General features: G+C 43.8%; 3 protein-coding genes across 14 annotated transcripts in view; 1 reads left to right on the top strand and 2 right to left on the bottom strand.

The window, feature by feature from the left end:
• fryl (furry homolog, like) overlaps positions 1-11178 on the top strand; it is a 71890-nt gene extending 60712 nt beyond the window's left edge. For 8 of the 12 annotated variants that reach the window (XM_084355533.1, XM_084355540.1, XM_084355541.1 and 5 more), the window contains 9 exons: positions 631-1049; positions 3210-3417; positions 3593-3742; positions 3943-4041; positions 4854-4922; positions 6043-6060; positions 6894-7004; positions 8122-8315; positions 9186-11178. In XM_084355533.1, the coding sequence (XP_084211659.1) occupies positions 631-1049; positions 3210-3417; positions 3593-3742; positions 3943-4041; positions 4854-4922; positions 6043-6060; positions 6894-7004; positions 8122-8315; positions 9186-9426 (1509 nt within the window). In that variant the 3' untranslated portion in view covers positions 9427-11178. The remainder of the gene's footprint in view (positions 1-630; positions 1050-3209; positions 3418-3592; positions 3743-3942; positions 4042-4853; positions 4923-6042; positions 6061-6893; positions 7005-8121; positions 8316-9185) is intronic. The other 4 variants (XM_084355538.1, XM_084355534.1, XM_084355532.1 and 1 more) reach the window with 2 other exon arrangements.
• Positions 11179-12261: 1083 nt separating this feature from the next.
• On the bottom strand, positions 12262-14915 carry zar1 (zygote arrest 1). Its single transcript, XM_084354626.1, has 4 exons — positions 14221-14915; positions 12963-13055; positions 12683-12757; positions 12262-12599 (listed from the first exon to the last, which is right to left on the bottom strand). The coding sequence occupies exons 1-4, from the start codon at positions 14878-14880 to the stop codon at positions 12456-12458; spliced, it is 972 nt and encodes a 323-aa protein (XP_084210752.1). The 5' UTR covers positions 14881-14915; the 3' UTR covers positions 12262-12455.
• Positions 14916-15037: 122 nt separating this feature from the next.
• Positions 15038-17732, bottom strand: slc10a4 (solute carrier family 10 member 4). Its single transcript, XM_084354625.1, has 3 exons — positions 17002-17732; positions 16568-16778; positions 15038-16029 (listed from the first exon to the last, which is right to left on the bottom strand). The coding sequence occupies exons 1-3, from the start codon at positions 17523-17525 to the stop codon at positions 15508-15510; spliced, it is 1257 nt and encodes a 418-aa protein (XP_084210751.1). The 5' UTR covers positions 17526-17732; the 3' UTR covers positions 15038-15507.
• Positions 17733-18835: the final 1103 nt, after the last annotated feature.

Genomic DNA, 18835 nt, shown 5'->3' with positions numbered 1-18835 from the left:
TGGCGTTTCATTGATAGATTGATATTGGCTTCTGTTTATTGATCCTTTTTCTTTTTCTTTAATTTCTCACGAGAGACGTACGCCTATAGAGTGACATGAAGAGCCATCTCCAAGGAAGTGAACATCGTAAAAAGCGCTGACTTGAACGTCCCTCGTGTACAATCGAAGCTAATATATGTTCTTAAGTATAGGCTATAGAAGTCTTAATTCAGCCAATAAAAGAGGTTCAGCAGTGGATCTGTGTTCTCGATTTGATAAGTGCAGCAGTTGTCATGACAGTCAGGCAATCTAACTGTTGGAAAAAAGATAATTTTGATCTACAATGTGTTTTTATTAGAGCCCGACCGATACATCGATCAACTGATGTACATTTCTTTTTCAGGGAACATAATGCAGAAAGAAATGCTTGGTGTGTGTTATGATTATAAAATTCCCAGATGGGTCTACTGTTTCAGTGCACTGGTGTCATTTTGGACAACAAATTTAACCCGATTTGAAGGATAATTGCAAAAAATGGCTTTATATCGGCCCATACTCCTACTCCTCATACAAGTATCGTCGGGCTTTAGTGTCTATGTGTGTTCATCTGCCACGCTGCACCTGAGCGCCCCCCTCTGGCTTGTCTCGCAGGATGCTGTAAGCATGACTGCAGCGGACGAGCTGAGCAGCAGTGTGAGCGAGGACACGGGGTTTTGCAGCGCCCCCCCGCTGCCCTCTGACCCGCAGGAACTGTGCGAGCTCCCGGATTCGCAGGACCCTCAGGATGCTCAGGAACCCCAGGAGACCCAGGACACTCAGGAAGACCTGGACCCTGCCCCCCCTCCCCCGCCGGCCATAGACACTCCACCGGGGTCCCTCTTTGAGGAGGATCCCCAAACAGTCCTGCCTCTAGCTCTGCCCCTGGCCATGCCACCAGAGACGAAGCCAGATCCAGACCCGGACCCGGACAGCACCTGCGGCTCTATGTGGGAGGAAGACGTGACGCAGGCCCTGAAGGAGCTGGATGAGCGCTGCGAGGAGGAGGAGGCCGATTACTCTGGCATGTCCAGGTAAGTGGACTGTTTTACAGAGAATCTGAAAATGTATGCCATGACCTGATTCCCTGATCAGTGATCTGTCACAACAATCTCATATCTGTAACCTAAACGTCACATTCATCCTGGTCTCTGGGGTTTTTTTAACACAAGATTTTACAACATTACTTTTACAATTCAGATGTGAAGAAAAATAGTAAACATTTCCGACCCGCATATAACAGACGTGCTAGAAAACCCTGCACTGTGATGTCACAGAGAATGTCAGCATTACATTCATTTTATGAAATGCAGTATAATATTAGTGGTACTAAGCTTCAGGGAAAAAAAGAAGTGGTGCTACATCACACAGCAAAGGCCACATATTTAATGAGTTAGGCAGTTGTTTTGTCTGTCGTTTAATAACTTGGCAGCAAGATGAGAGATCTGTTGTTTCAGCCCAGCGAGTTCCCGATGGATTGTGATTGAGTGATCACATTGTTTATTGGCTTTGTTATTACTGGAGCTTTGCTGGAGATTAATCGATTAATTGTCAACTTTTGGCAAATATTTTGATAATCGATTAATCAGTTTGAGGAATTTTAAGGAAGAAAGCTTATTGTATGTGAATATTTTCTGGTTTCTTTACTCCTCTATGATAGTGAACTGAATATCTTTGACAAAATAAGACTTATGAGGACGTCATCTTGGGCTTTGAAAATCGCTGATGTAATTACAGCAGATAAATTGACAATGAAAATAATTATTAGTTGCAGCTCCAGAGGTTACTAATCAGAGCAGCACGACGTAGTTTTTACAAGGCAACACTATCTCTGCTAATCATCTTTGTGAGTAAAACCCTCAATGGAACTGTTCATTTCAGAAAGCTACGTTTACACTTATCTGCTGCAGTACTGCTTTTATTTGGTCATTTTTAATCGAAGCTTTTACATGCTCAATGTTTTTACTGTGATGAAAGGTCAAAAACAATAGTGTGCATATGGCTGCTTATGAAGATATATGGTTTACAGTACGTGGCTAAACTAGTTTCTGTGAAATGAAGACTTAAGAGAGGGTATGATGGATAATTTATTCACTGGCGAGGCTCCCGTGTGGGCTGGAGCTATGAAGGAGGGCCAGAGTGGGCTGGCTCCAATCCACGTTTAAACATTCCCTCTTCAAGGTGGGCCAACACTGGCTGGAGGACGGCTGTAAAGTCAGGGTTTTAAACCACACTGAGACAGTATGAAGAAGCAATGCTGAACAAACATGCACGCGCACGCACACACACACACACACACACACACACACACACACACACACACACACACACACACACACACAATCACTAGCATACATCACTCTACTGAAGGTCTTTCACTTAGCTAAGCCTTGCATGATTGATAGGCAGGTGTGTGAGTGGGGTGTACTCCGAATGATTGTCTGAAAACAGCAGGTCACTAAACAGTTTAGTGTTTCACTGCGTACAGTAAGAGGATTTATGTGAGTGGGAGAGAGCCGGATAAAAACAACTCAGCAACGCTCTACCTCTGTGAGGATGGGAGCTGGCTCTGTTTTGCAGAAGTGCGCGTGTGTGTCTGTCTGTGTGTGTGTGTGAGTGTGTGTGTGTGTGTGTGTGTAGATGCCCAGCTCCTGTAGAGCTCTCTGCAGTCCTGTGTGGGATGGGAGTGCAGTGCGCTAGTGCTGTTAGCAGTTGCAGCACAGCCGAGCTACAGACGAGGGGAGAGAGTGAGGGGAAGAGAAGCGGTAGTTGGGGTGAGGATGAGGACAGAGACTGTGTCCGCTGCAGCGCTCGGCAGCGCAGGCTTCAGATACTTATATTCTGTCTGCTTCTTCAGGCTGTTTGGTCCGACAGGCCTGTGAGTATCTGTACGTGTGTGTGTGGAGGAGAGAGTGAGACAGAGAGAGAGAGAGAGAGAGAGATGTTTGCAATATGCTAAAATGCTAATAGCTCATATGTTGTTGTTATGCTAGAGCACTGCAGCAGATTAGAGCCCTCAATATACTGCAGCAAAAACTGCAGCGAGGGAGGCAGAGATCCTGAGATGTGAGGTTGTTTACTTGCAGCGAGTGAGGCTGAGCATGCGTGTGTGTTTACATTTGTCCTTCAGTAAAGACTGAGGGGAGTGTAGAACATGTCGGATTGTAGCTTATTGGCCCCCGCGTGTGTTTCAGTCAAGATGAAGGTGACGCAGACTGCTTCCCAGAGATCCAGGCCTCTCCGCCCCCTTCGCCCTTCCTCTCTGCTATCCTGGCTGCATTCCAGCCTGTTGCCTATGACAATGAGGAGGATGCTTGGCGTTGCCATGTCAACCAGATGTTGTCAGATACAGATGGGTCCTCTGCTGTTTACACGTTCCACGTGTTCTCCCGACTCTTTCAGGTAAACACCTTCTCCTTTTTTTATATATATATATATATATATATATATATTTTTTTGCATTTCTGGTCAGCAGGGCCGCACTTTATCTGTCGCATCGACAATCTTGTTTACCAGTGAGCGTTCTCAGCAAGATATTATCTGTCCTTTTATGAATCCGTGTCCTTGTTTATTACAGAGCATTCAGAGGAAATTTGGCTCCATCACACATTCATCTGTTCGCTTTCTCGGAGAAAGGCTCCAGCGAATGGGCAACCAGTTCCTCAGCTCCCTGGAGGTCATGACGTCTCACTCGCAGTGCCCCACTGTGCTGCTGGATGCAGAGACGGTGAGGCGGTTCTGCATGTTTGTTTACTGACAGAGCTAAAATGATAACGTGTATAACATGTACTTATTTTGCAAAAATAGTGCTGCATGTTCCTTAATGTGTATATGTGTCCTGCTGTAGATATTTTTGTGTCATGTACTGTGTATGTACTGGCTGGTGTTGTGGGTTAATGTATGTGGTGTCCTGTCTTGCTGTTGTAGCTGGTCTCTTGTGGACTGTTGGAGACTCTGAAGTTTAGTGTGCTGGAGTTGCAGGAACACCTGGACACCTACAACGCAAAGAGAGAAGCAGCAGAGCTTGTAAGTCATCACATATCTTCCACACTCACGTATCTACTTTTCTGTTCTCTTTGAACCTTTTTCCCTCGGGATGGGTTGCCTCACATCCTCCAGGGGCCTTAAGATTGCCACAACTGCAGTTTAAATTGCTGTGTCAGGAGATATGTTTGTGTGACTCTGAGGAGCTGTCTCATAATGGCTTCTCATCTAAAGAGAGGAAGCTTGTTTAAATTGCCCTCTGTCCCTATGCCATGGCACCGTGGACGGCCAAAAGGACATGGAGACAAATAGCTGATGCTCTAAAAGATAAGCCCCAGTCTGTCCCATCAGTTTTGGATATGAGTAGATTTAGCTGCCCTTAGTGTCTGCATCACTACTGACATCCCCCGCTGAGGGGATAAATATAACTCTCAACGCTCCTAAATCAGTTAGAGAAGGCCAGGCAGGAGAAGCTGTGAGGAGGGTGGGAGGAGGCACCATGGGGGGAGGGGAATGAAGACGAGAGATGAGATTGCAGAGGGTTCTGGGATGCAGGGGCGCTAATTGAATGAGACGGCAATGGTCCCTGGAGGGCCAGATACTATCCCGTGCTCTGGAACAGGCCTTCTTTAATTCGCTAAGTACAACACACTTATTAAATCTCCTCCCTGGCCAACCTTTATTATATACGCACACAAATGTAGATGCAGACGTCCAAAGGAGAAATAAAAAAAATTTAAAAAAGCTCTTGTGTTGCCTCTGTTACTAATCTTTCCTCCCCTAATCCTGTATCCTGTTTTTTTTTTTATCTCCCGTCTTGTCTATCACCCTCTCCTGCTCTCCCAACCCTGTAGTGGCTGGAGAACTGCAGGAAAACATTTGGGGACAAAGACAGCAGTCAACGACCCAACACTCATGCACAGGTAGGAATGAACACTAGTTTGTTTGATGGCTGCGAGGGTGTTTTGTAATGAGTGTTGATCAATATAACTTTTAGGAATCTGGTCGGAAACTGTTTAACGAATGACAGTGAATGGATCAATTTTTTTTAACCACTTTTCACTTCAGTTTTACCTAACACAAGTGAAAGCATGTTGAAAACATGGCATGTTTCTTGTCTGTTAGAGTATACATATCTGCTGTGTAAATATCATGTCCTGTGTTCACCCTTGTGGAAATAATCAGAAACCAAGTGGGAGACATTGATATTCAATATTTTTTGGTTTCATGATGATGCCCCCTAGCTTTGCATTTAGGTGTCTGTCTGAAAAACTTATTTCCATACAGCCAGTTAAATGCTTACAATTTAAACCATATTTGCATAAATACAATAAAAACATATTTTAATATATATAAATAGTATTTTATGTTTATATATATATTACCACCCTATCATATGCAGAGCAGAACTGAACAGAACGAGACTTCAGTTGACCTTTTAAAAGGACAATCTTGTTTGATCTTTCTTATACAGCAAGTCTTATACAACTCACTCATACCATATTAAACATCTTAATATTTCTATGTCTGTATTTTAGGAGTTAATTAAGTCAAGGAGAATGAAAAGGGATGATTTCATAAAGGTTTTCTACTATTAAATTGCGTGGAGTCTTTGCATGGTCTCTCACTCAACGTCTTAGATCCGTTGACATTTTAGACTTAGCTCGAGTTTCCTGCACAGATCTGTGGTCGTCATGCTCACAGCTTCCTTCAGTGTTTTCCACCCACAGACATGCTGTCTCAGGTTAAAACTGATGTGCTGTGCGACACATTCTCTCCTTCCTCCTCCTGTAAGCTCTGTCACATCTTTTCTCTCCCTCATCATACACGCTGTTATTCAGCCTCTCAGAGAGTGAAGGTTTCCGTTACCGCTGAAGTGAGCTCGTACTGTTTGGGCCCTAAGGGATGATGATAAAGCACTGCTCCTTGCCCGTCAGGTCACTGTGTCTCTGCTGCCATGTTAAAGCTCACTAATTCTTGGTCTTTCTCTCCTTCTGTTTTGTTTGTTGTTTTTTTGTGTGACCTGCTCACCTTCTTGCTTAGCAAATGGAAAATCTAGCAGTAAGTGGTTCTCCTATTATAGCCTCTCAATAATCATGACATCTGGACCAAACACTGATCATCTCATCTCTCTCTGTACATGCCTGCGCTGTTGACAACCACAGGCTGTGCTCTGCCACCACCCCCACCCACCTCTGTATCTCTGTCTCTGCCCTGATCGGTCATGTAACCCAGCTCAACTCTCTCATCCACCCAATCATCATTTACCGTTATCCTGTATTGCAATATATGTTTTTTTGTTTTTTTTCTGTTGCTACATCCAGCCTGGATAATCAGCATCTTAACCGCTTTGTACTGCACTTTGATTCTGTCTGCAGATAGATGAAGAAGTGTATTCAGCAAAGACTTACTGATGATTTCAGAGGGGGTGCCTGTGTTGGTAGAGGATGGGTGGAGAGATAATATTGTTGCCAGGGCAAGATTACTTTCATTTTGCATGTGTATTGTTCCCATATCTGTTCAAATTACCATTTTATTCTCCGTCCATGTCTTCCTGGATTAGGGTCTTAACTTTTAGTAATCACGCACTGCTTTGGGTCGGTCGTCCAGTCAGTGGTACTGGTCCCAGTGGCCCGTAGGGAGCATCACAGGAGGTGGTGATGGATAGTTTTCTAATTGAGACCTCATGACTAATTCTACTAGTGGTAGACTCACCTCTGGCCCACACCGGATGACTCTTTGCTCTCGGCCATGTTAACCCTTTCATTTACCACGTCTCGTCTCTAACCCAGGATACCCATCCGTCTAATCATATGATCATCATGATCGTCATTTCAGTGCAGGATGTAGTGTTAACCTGGTGCATGACTCTCTGTGTGTTTCTGTCTCTGTAGGAGCTGGAGTTATGTCGCAGGCTCTATAAGTTGCACTTTCAGCTGCTGCTGCTCTTCCAGGCCTACTGTAAGCTCATCAGCAGGGTGGACACCATCAAGAGAGAGGCAGAGGTGAGATGAACACCACGCTGCATTCATTGCTGACTTTAGGTTTCTGATATGCATTCAGATTAGAGGTGGCATGATTCTGATCCTAAATCAAAAATCATCATCAGCAGTATCAAAAGCAGGATCTGAGATTCTCCCAGTGTTTTTTTTTTCCCTTCTACCACCGCCAACTTTCACACATCTGAAGGAAACAGATTTGGAGAAGTTGGGTTTATTTTCTTGTTCAGGGACCCGTTATTCATTTGTTTGAGCAGAGGGTTTACTTTGGACAGATTTGAGAAACTGAACATTGAAACAAACCAAATTTCTATCTTTTGTTGTTTATTGTTGAATCACTGAGGGGTGGTATCTTCATTTCTAGTAAATATTATTTGAACCTTTAACTTTAACCTGCAAAAAGCCAAGCTGTTGTTGTAAAATACCCTTGTCTTTTTAGATAACAATTTAAATATACTGACTCTAACATTGGCAGTGCTGGAAAAAAATGTTTAAATTGAAACGTGACCTTCAAATTGAAAGTCAAATCGATCCATCGACCCATCCTGGGTTTGGTGACTCTTGACACCCCTAATAAAAATCATAAATCATGTCTGAGATGCATTTTTCATTTAGTGAGAGTTTGTTTGCCTCAGAAAGGCACTGCGACACAGTGGCAGCTTACATCTGTTCCATCTCTATTGTCAGAGAGTCGGGAACAAACAAATTGCATTACATTTTATCATTCTACAAGCGCCCTGTTCCCATAGATTGTTGTCTCTCTGTCTCTTTTCCATAGTTGTTTGTCATACTTTGTTTTTTTTACATTAAAATGATACTGTACAAAAAGTAGCAGTAAATTATTTTGTGAAATACATACATTGGTTCTTCTAACGACAGAAGGGTTAAAGCAGTCTTTGCCTTAATGTGGTCTGCAGTCGATCCCTCTCTGTGCTGCATCTTGGTGGAGCTTTAATTAGATTAAAGTAATGAAATTAAATAATTTCTCATACTGTATAGAGCGACGGAGCACGCTATGCCACTCAATAATTAGCCGGGAGGTTTATTCTGCTGACCTCCCCCTGTGTGCTGTGATGTGCAATTGTGCTGTGATATTAATCGTTCTTATGTCTCTGTTTCCAAGGTGACCAACATGTCTGAAGAACTCACTATCTTAGAGAGCTGTTTGAAGGAGGCAGAAACAGGAAATGATGGTCCAGAGGATGTGTGTATGTCAGACACTGCACAGACCAACACCGAGACGGCTATCCAATCTCTGATTGAAACTCTGAGAGCCAGAGACTTCAGCTCTGCCATCACACAGGTCAAAGTCTTTAGGTAAGATGGATGTTATAGTTGAACAGCACGGACACAAAACAGTAATAATCGATTAAATCAGCTGACTAAAACAACTCAGACAATTTGCTAAGTCATGCTGCCAGAAAACTTGCATCTTTTTGTTCTCACTCTCATGCATATCATTGCAATATATATCATTGGATTTCAATATGAAAACAGTCATTATTGGCAACAGTATGTCAACAGGCTCTTTCATTATCAGCTGCTGTCGATTACCCACTGTAGCTAGTGTTACTAATAACATTGGCTAAATAAGGACAAAAATGATACTTATAAAAGAAAAAGGTTGAAATGTGTTCTTTATGATAATAATAATAAACTTTATTTATATTGCACTTAACAAAACAGTTACAAAGAGCTTAATAACTGAATAAATAACAGGTTAAAACAGGAATAAAATAGGTTAAAAGCCACAAAAACTAAACACAGTGTGTAAAACAGAATGTTATAAAACAATAAATCAATGAAATGCAATTTTTAAAAAGTGGGTTTTCAGGTGTGATTTAAAAGAAGAGACTGAGTTTGCCGTCATGATCTCCTCACAGAGGTCTTTCCAAAGTCTCTGAGCCCAGACTGTAAAGGCTCCATCACCTTTGTGTATTAATCTGGACCACAGGATAACCAGGAATAACAGGAAGGGACACACAATTAGGTCTGTTAGATAACTTCCAGCTTCTGATTGCTTTGTAAGTAATCAATAAAATCTTAAAATCAAGGGTTTGGAGGAGCTGGAGGCAGGAGATATATTTTTTAGTGATGCCAGAAATCAAGGACTGGCTGTGAAGGAGGAGATTCCAGATGTTTGTTTGAAACAAGCGGTCTAATCCTACCCCTGTCCTTTATCTACAGGTCTTTGTGGCCCAACGATATCTTTGGCAACGAGACGGACAACGCAGTCCAGACCCTCCTGCACATCTACTTCCGTCACCAGACGTTGGGCCAGACGGGCTGCTTGGCGGTAGTGGGCCCCAGCAGGGACCTGTCTCAGGCGAGCACCCGCCTCATGGAGCTCAACCTGCAGATCCGCGAGGCTCTGAGTCAGGCGCAGGCCTGTCAGCCCCTCACCACCATGGTCAGCACTGGACTGTGAACCCATGGTACTGCAGGCTGTAAGCCTGGACTAGACTGGACAAAAAATACCCCCCCCACCCCCCCCATGCTCTACACAGACCTCACCTCAGCTGTAGAGAGAGGGTAGACAGTGAGGGGCTTCAGAGGAGGACGAGAGAGACTCCACCTATAAAGGGCTAAAGGATGTGTGGGAATAACTGTGACTCTTAATATATATTATTACATGTATGAATGCTTAAAGCTAACATCTTTTCCCAGACTAAGCCAACTTGCAAAATTCAGTTGCAATAAGTCATGTGGTGGTGTGCCTGCGAGAGAATAAGAGAGGACGCAGTGGGATGATAACTTTTTTCTTTTTTTTTCTCCTTTTTTTTTTTTGTTTTCTCTTTTTGCTGGATCTGACCGGACCGGTGGTCTCATTGAGCCCCGGGCTGGAAGATGGTGTTATTGAAGCATGTTGAGACAGTCCAGAGGGAGGTGTCGTGTGTGTGTGAGGAAATACACCATCAAGATTCATAAGCAAAACACAGAAAAATCTTGTTTAAAAAAAAAAGTTTTCAAAAGCATGCTTGAAAGAGAAAAAGCACTGCAAGAATATTTTTTTGAGAAATGTATTTTTTATTAGAGCTAACATCCTAGGTTGTAAATGTTAGGATATTTAACATGTAATGTAACCCTGTGGGAGACGTTTGCCTTCAGGGAGTGTAAAAAGAGAAATATATCTGTTTATTGATCTGCTTTGAGAGGAGAGTCCCCTTCAACAGGTCTTCACGCAAAACTCACTCTTTAACCAAATAAGTAGCTGCCTTTAGAGACTCTCGACTGTGTGATATATATTGGATATTCTGGTATACGCTCACACACAAAATGCATATAATTGCACACAGGTGCAGACTGGCTACAACTCATTATGGAAACATAACTTATTTTACTCTGTATATATTTTAGAAAATGTATAGTGTAAAACCAGTATTTTTCCCTTGTACTTTTGTGTAATGCACTGTTCATCCGAATAAGGATGTATGTATAAAGCTAATGTGATGAGAGAAAGCCAAGACCAGACCTGAGTCATTAATGATCCGCTCCACCTTCGTCATCCAATCACACAAACTTCACAAACTTCCCAAAGGCTGCCTTGGTGGTTGGCCGTGGTCTTGCAAAGGGGGTCGGGGCTCATTTGGGGACAAGCCCACCTGTCTGCCTTTGTGATGGTGTGGGCATGGGAGATCTGATGCAGCCTCCGCCTCCTGTTGGACCACGCTGATCCAGCCAAGCCATATGCATTCCTTCTCTCCACTGTGATCTTTTCGTTAGCACGTCACCCCAGCATAGGCGCCGCTCGAGGCCTCATGAAGGGGAGACCAAAGGTTTGTGTTCGTCCACGTAGGTTGATCACGTCGCAAAGCAGCGTCATCCTCGGCTACATTCGGCTGCTGTTTTCAGAGGGGAAATGGCCGTCATTGAAGCTGCGCTGTGCTTTCAGAATGGCCCTACTTGCTGCTGTGACTGCAGGACATAAACCGTTTATCTGAATGCTTTCTGGAAATCTTGTCATGGCACATTGTAACAGTCACTGTACTCATTCCTCAGAGAGCTTTTTTTTTTCCTGCTTGTCTGGTACATTTGAATGCTGTTCTTAATTATTTAATGAATATATTATTTACCTGGAAGATGTTTTAATGTAGAGGTGCATTATACATTTTTTTTTTTCTTGTTCACTCACATACCAGCCTTCTCTCTGGATAAATAAAAACCTAATCATTCAAAATGAGCTTTTGTCTTGTGTTTCAATCATGTTTCATCCCGGATCCACTGATGTTTTTTTTCTCAGGGCAGAGTACTGCCATTTTCTGCTACTTTGTTTCAGCCCCATTTACATTTACTCAATAAACTTAAGTGCCATTTACTTTGCAGGCTCAGATTGTTCAGTGTTGACAGGACATGTGACGTGCAACCAATCAGTGTTGTGGGCGGGACATTGAATGAGCCCACAGAGGTGACTACAGACAGAATAATGCTGCATCGGAGCCAAAGTATGTAATTTTTAAATCGGTTTATTTTATCAGCAATTGGACACAAAACAATCAGAAAAATGTTGAATGTCAGGCTGATTATCCATTTATCCCTTATTTTAATAACTTGATTATTTAGGAGTAAAACTAGCAGTACTAGAAAAGGTAGGCTGTGACCCAAATTGCCAGCAGTGTAAAGCAACTAAATACATCTACTCAAATTACTGTAATTAAGTCATTTTTGGGGATACTTGGGAGTCTGTAATTGTACTTGTACTGATACGATGTAATCTAGTTACTTTTCAAATGCTGAGTACAATTTGAATCAATATCTGGAACCAATACTGCACAGTGAACAGTAGTGTTTGAAAAATACTTTGTACTTTTACTTGTAATTGAGTAATATTTCAGTAATGTAACCATTTCAGTACAAATTTCCAGTATTCTTTCCACCACTGCAAATAGCTACATCTTTTACTTTTGGTATGTACAGCAGCTGCCAGTACATACTGTTGTATGCAGACAGTTGGGGAAATGCATTATAACATTTCATCTTGACCCTCTTTCTTATACATACATCGCAGTCTAATATTTATAAGCAGTTACAATTCTCACTGCCTGGGGTGCTTCAGATGAAGCTTGTTCCAACCTCACTGACTTTTTACATCTGCTATTAATCCTCAACTACAGGAGACGTTACCAAGTTCAGTGGGGCTACATCTTACACGTTCATTAAGACTTCAAGTTGAAGCATTGACAATATTTTAGCTGCCTTTTCTCCATTTCCACTGCTAGCAAGACCTCCGTAGACGTTGGTTTGAGTGAAAAGGTTCAGGACGCAGTGCAAGGTAACCATTTATTACATTGTCAAGTGTGTGATGCTTACCATTAATTTCATCAACACAAAACAGGCATGAAACTAAGATTTGAAACAAATATATGTATTGCATCTGCAAATACAGTGGCGTAGGGTTGAAGATGTCCCCACAGGACATGTACCGATGTGTTACAGGGCAGAGTTCAGTGGAGAGGTCTCCTAGACGATGTATTTGAAGCTGAACGTGCTCTCGCAGGACAGCCGCTTGCCTTTGCATCTGCCGCACAAGTCCTGTCTGTGGGGCCGCTTGGGGTCAACGTGGCGTTGTGTTACTGCGCAGGAACAACGTGCTTTGTTGCACGTCTAGGAAGAAGAGGGGCTTGGGTTTAGTCATGACACATGAGGGTTTGTTTATTTTACAGAAGCAAGTTTAAAAAAGGGCTTACGTGACATGTGATGTCTTCAACACGGTATGGGTTGAACTCCTTTTGGCATTTCCTACAGTACTGTTTGAAGTAAACCTGCAACACAACATAGTTCAATTAGGGCAGGTCTAAAACATTATGCAAAGATTGCATACAATTATAGAAATTCACCAATGAAATACCATTTTACAGCTGGACCCCATAAAATTTACCATTGTCCAGGTTTCAGATGAAGTAGCAGTTAACTATATATTCATTGCAGTTCTTGGGGCTGCCTTACACAGAAAAATAAAGATCTCACCTTGTTGGTGCCCTGAACGCACCAAACGTAGGCGCTCTCCCATCGCAGATTGCATTCTCTGCAGTGATAATATCCGTACTTCTGCTCCAGAAACTGGTGGAATAATGGGAAGCCAGTAAGTCTGTTCAACATAATGCCTCAATATTAACTGAATCCTTTTATTAGGTTTCTTTGTGGTCTACACATCAGGTTTGCAGACTTTAGCCAGATGTTGAAATATTTGGCTGATCATCAAATTAGTTAAACCTGGGGTGAATTTCCCCAAAGCATCTTGACTGGACTGTAGTATATCAACAAGAGGTGACAAACTACTGGAGTTGGTGGTGAATTAGCGAGACATAGTTTTAAAGACATTATCTAAATTAGATTTAGAGAGTTCGTTTTAGGCCAGGTTTTATATCCAAATCATGTGTCTGCTCAAATCCCAGTAAATTCTCCATAACTCCCGAGTCCAGGAGCCGTTTTATTTTCACTGTGATGCAGCCTCAGGAACAATAATCATCAAGAGAAGTGATTTCAAAGATGAGGACATAACGGCTTTGAAACAGGAAGTACAGTTTCATCTTGTGACTTTATTTCGAGAAGTAAGGAGCTCCCTTCTCTTGTCACTTAACAAGTGAATAAGAATAATAAAAACTATTTAAAGACCCGGTGCAATGACAAATACAAGTTCTAATTTATTGTGTTGATTATAAATGTGTCTATAAAATACTATAAAAATATTTTTATATCGAATCCCCCCTTTTTTCCTTCCTGTATCGAGTTGTTTTGATGACTATATCGAACTCTGGGACTGTTGCATACATGAATCATAACCCATTGTATTAAACCACACTCAGCTGTTAGCTGGCTAGTGACTGGCTTAGCTTAGCTTAGCTTGTGTTAGCTTAGCTAGTCAAACTGTCCACATTTCCAAAAATTTTTTATTCGTTTTAAATTACAAAAAAAAAATATTTCAGCCAGTGAAAATGTGGATAAGAAGCCATGTTGCCATTAGCCACTTAAACCTTATAGTTAGCATAATTAGCCTAGAGGCTAACATTGCCACTTGTTTACAACATAGCCTACTTTGGAAGAAAACTGTTTTTAATACCAAATAACAAACGTAATTTATCACAAAATTAACATTTTAACAATTAAACAACTAAAACGTGTGTAATTTGGCAGCCGACGGTCAGATAAGCCAAACTTTGACCAACTCTCCTCCATCTTGGAGTTAGGGAGTGACCCCCCCTTGAGCGCGTGATGGATCTCTCACCTGGAAACGCACGCGCGCCCTGCCCTTTAACCCCTCGGTCTCCGGCTCCATGTTTTCACTCGTCACCTGCTGCTTGAACTTTGTTTTTTTGCGTTTGTCTGGGACCTTCGCGGTCTTTCCCTCCTCGCCAGCCCGGTTTTCGTCGCTCTTCGTCCCGGGCGGCTCCCCGGCCTGCGCCTCACCACAGGAGGCTTCCTCATTGTTGTTCTCGTCGACCAGGAAGGAGGTGACGCTTCTGTAGGCGATGGGTGAGTACACGGCGAGGGTGCGCGGGTACCGCACACCGCCCGCCGCTTTGGGGCTGCCGGGCGTCGCGGGCTCCTGCCTCCCCTTGCGCCAGAAGTCCCCCTTCAGGGCCTGGAGGCTCCGCGGGCCCAGGGAGCACTGCGCCGAGGCGTCCCTCTTCGGGTTCACCTGCACCGCCACGTCTTTAGTGTTGGCCTTCCGGAGCCTCGGGGTGAGCTTTGGATTGATCTGAGATAAGATGGACTTGAGCTGGGCGCGCTGGTGGTTGTTGAAGGCCTCCGCTGTGTCGCCATAGTGGGAGAGGTAACTTTTATATTTCCAGCCCGTGTCTTTAGACCGGGGGTATCTGCCCGTGTAGGGGCTGTAAGATGAATAGAAATAGCTGTCGACTGGCTCGTCACCATAAGTCGCCATTGTGTTCAACCAACCCAGGTGAGGAGGTGTAGCTATTTAAACAGATTGGAAACCACCAGCTCTCCATCAGGCCTGATTATAACCAGGTGTGGTTTCTCCCCTCAGACACAGCAGACACGTGACGAAGAGGTTCAAGCTTCAGTTTGGTTTCTATACACATTTTATTCTCTTGATACACTCGTTTATAATATACACATATTGTACATTTTGTTCAGACACTGAGTTGGCACTGCAATGAATAACTGTTGGTCACATGTCTCTCTTACACACACACACACACACACACACACACACACACACAGGTTTAAAGCGCTGTTCATTTGTCAAACTGAAGCTGTGTGATGCACTGATTATTGTCACGTTCACAGATCGAGGTTAAGCTGATGAAAAGTGCTTTACAGGTAACACAGCAATGAATCAAACCATCATGAGGTGTTTCATCCCACATAGACATGAAGTGAATGAAGAAGCTTATGACATAAAGCACCTTTTTTTTTTTTTTTTTTTTTCAGCAGTCAGGTCAGTGATAAACATTCTGATTTCCCTGCATAGTCCTCCCTGATCTCCAGGTTTTTTCTTTATGAGTGATGAATCCACCTGCAGGTCTTATTCTGCTCCCTTTACATACTAAACAGGAGTCGGATCAGGGGGACAGGGGTCCAACATGATGGTGTTTGGGTCGCTCACTGTCACGGCACCATAGGATGCGTCAAAGTCCTCATCATCGTGAAACCGCTGATATGTTATGTCCTCACCATCCGCCATGGGGTCAGGTTTGTGCAGGACTTTCTTCCTGTACATCTTGTAGGCCAGGATGAAAACGCCGGCCTCGGCTGCTTGGAACAGGGCGTACAGCAGAGGGAACATGTACATCCCTCCCACCAGCTGAGGGGGGAAGGCCAGCTTCAGGATGGCGGTGCACAGCTGCACGTTCTGGCATCCTGTCTCCAAGGAGACAGACCTGCGGCTGTTGGGAGGCAGGTCAAAGAGCACGGCCAGGCCGTAGCCTGCAGCATAGCCGCACAGAGGCATGAGGATGGCCACCACGTAGACAGAGGGCGGGATGGTGGACAGGAGCTCCGGCCCCAGCATCGCTCCGGTGAGGATGAACAGCATCACGAGGGTGACCAGCAGAGACCACAGAGAGGCCTGGAACAAACAAGATGTCAGGATGAGGGAGGTTTTCTGTGCATATGCCAGATTTTCTAATAGAGGGCACCCTGGGAGAGGGATTAGGAATCTTTCTTGCTTTTCCTGAGGCATCTCCTACTTCTGTCCTGTTAAAGAACTAAAGGTCTATAAAGGTGAAGAGTGTCACGTTGTGAAGATTGCACATTCTGAGGAAAACAAGGGATTTTAAGTCATTAATTAAAGTTGTCTTGACTATAAAACATGACTACAGTCCCCATCATGGCATCTCTGCTGCCTAACGTTACAGGCTATTGTAACTGATGTGGCCCTCCGTCACGTAAGGCTTTTATCAGATTGGGAGGGAGGGGCTCCTCCTGACACACTGCCGCTGATGTCACTGCTCCTGCGGTCAGCAGCGATGAAAGGCAAGGGAAATTACGCAGTGCGCTTTTTGCGCAAAGGGGCACTTTCACCGAAAGTACTCTCGGTCTAAATGACCCAAACATTTAATTATTTAGCTGATTCAACTTATTTAGTAACTTTGCTCTCAAATTACCTTTAAAACAATGTCGGCCACGCGCGTGTAGCGGTACCTCAGCATCACTCCTAAACCGATGGGGATGAGGGTGCTGCACAGGGTCAGGATGATGGCCCCGAAGGGCATGAGGTTGACCACAGGTGTGTTGATCCAGGCGCGGCTGTAGATCCACAGACACAGCGGCATCAGCACGAGCGCCAGCAGAGTGGAGGATATGGTCATGACGATGCTGTGGAGAGGAGAGGAGAGGGTTGTATCACAGCTGACGGTGTTTGACAAAATATCTTTGACTTTGAGGACGGATTTAGAACTACAAATTCATGCGTAAAGTTTACCAAAGCCCCGTTATCTCTGTGCGTAATTTGCTGACTAATACGCGCAAAACATAGTTTAACCTTTTGGAACATTTTTACAGCTTCCCTTTATTACTGACTAAATGTGAGTACATGTACCTCAGATTCATCTCCCCGTGCACCAGCAGAGACATGATGTTTGATAAGTTTCCTCCCGGGCAGCAGCCACAGAGGAGGACAGCCATCGCTGCCACATCATTCAGAGAGAAGGCTAAAGCCAACAGAAAGGCCACCAAGGGCATGATAACAAACTGACACACCAGTGCCAGCAGCACCCCGATGGGTCGGCGGATATGTTCTCCGAGTTGACTGACATCCACCGTGCAGCCCAGCCCCAGCATGGTGAAGCACAGAACAAGTCCCACAAACACATTGATTCCGTGACTGAGCGGGGAATCCCAGAAGGCGGGCATCAGGTGAGGGGATTCCGTCGGCGGAGCGGCCATAAACTCAGCAACACCGACAGTCCTGAATCTGCTGCCTTCAAGGAAGATGGCACTACTGAATCCAGCAATGACACTGTCCTCCGGGGAATCCACAACTTGTTTCAAAGTGTCCGACATTACAAAGTCTATCAAGCCAGCGTTTTGTGCGTCGCCACCCAACAGGCTGGAGTTCTCCATGGCGCAACAGGAGAGGAGAGGCTCGCCACAGTCGGTGCTCGTGCGTAAAATGATTCCCCTAGCGGCGCACTGTCACTAAAGTGCAGAGGATCCAGTGGTCGGAGGATGTGATGGTGCCATGGCACTGATAGTCTTAAAGCGACTCACCGAGTCTGACTGGTGCCACGGATTGGCTCCCAGATGCACATAGCTGGAGGGAGTCTGCACACGGACTTCAGCTTCACTGAGGGTGGATGAGCCAATCAATAACGCCCAGGCTGCTCTTTTATACTGCGCTCCGATCCGAATAAGGAGAAAGGTCTTCAAAATATCAATCTAATTATTACATATTGACCGTTTTCCATTTGGAAAATGACACCCAGTCCAAAACGAGCTGTTCTGTCTTTGCTTTTATGTAGAATTATAAAAGCCGTCGTCAAGACACATGAGGCTGTAGCGAAGACAGCTGTTTGTCGAGGTTGAGTAAGCACAGCCCACATGAATGAACATTGTGCTGATCTTTATACTAGTGCAGCAAACTGTGAAAATCTGCCCGTCCGTTTCTTTTGTTGGAGCTACCCTTTCCTTCACCAAGTGTGCGCATTACGCACAAGCCCTGAGCGCAAACTGTATACTGCGCAGGTCTTATGTTTACTTTAACAGATGGTCATTAATATGTGTTATTAAAAATCGCAAACACACTTCTAATGAATCACTACAGCTGCTAGAATCAGAGAAGGTGCTGATTTAGCTGAAAATAATGTGAAGTAAAAGAAGATGTAGCCTGAAGCCTGGTGTCTCTAAGAATCCTACTGTAGACCATTAATGATCTTCTGAAGCTGGTCCAGAGGAGTCTGACCAACATGTTTAATATTTTCAGATGTTAAAAATTACAATAATCCCCTCAGAACAGGTGTGGAGGAAATGTATCAAGTTTCATAGAGTAGGCATAACAATAATTTCTACTGTAGTTACTCCACACCCTTGTAGTTAACCATTAAATGCAGAACTGATCCCTCTTTTATTTTAGTGTTTGGTTTACTGTTTTAAAGGGACTCCAACAATTTCACTATATTGTTATTACAGTGTGTTTACAGGTGTTGGGGAGTACTGCTGCACATGTGAAAAAGTAATATAAAGCCTTTTGTGGCTCCAGAGGAAGCTGCATGTAATCTGATAAATTGCCTTCAGTGACCATTAAGTGGCTCAGTTGCATTGTGGGTAATGTAGGCGACTGTTTTTAAAATGGAAGAAGAATGCATGAAATAGAAAAGGTGATATCTCTGGTTCTGATGTATCCATTTTGGTGATTTGTTTTTAATCTGTCCATA

The sequence above is a fragment of the Pagrus pagrus genome (assembly GCF_965226575.1).
Source record: "Pagrus pagrus genome assembly, chromosome: 6".
Classification (NCBI taxonomy): Eukaryota; Metazoa; Chordata; class Actinopteri; order Spariformes; family Sparidae; genus Pagrus; species Pagrus pagrus.
This window is presented reverse-complemented; position numbering and strand designations above follow the sequence as displayed.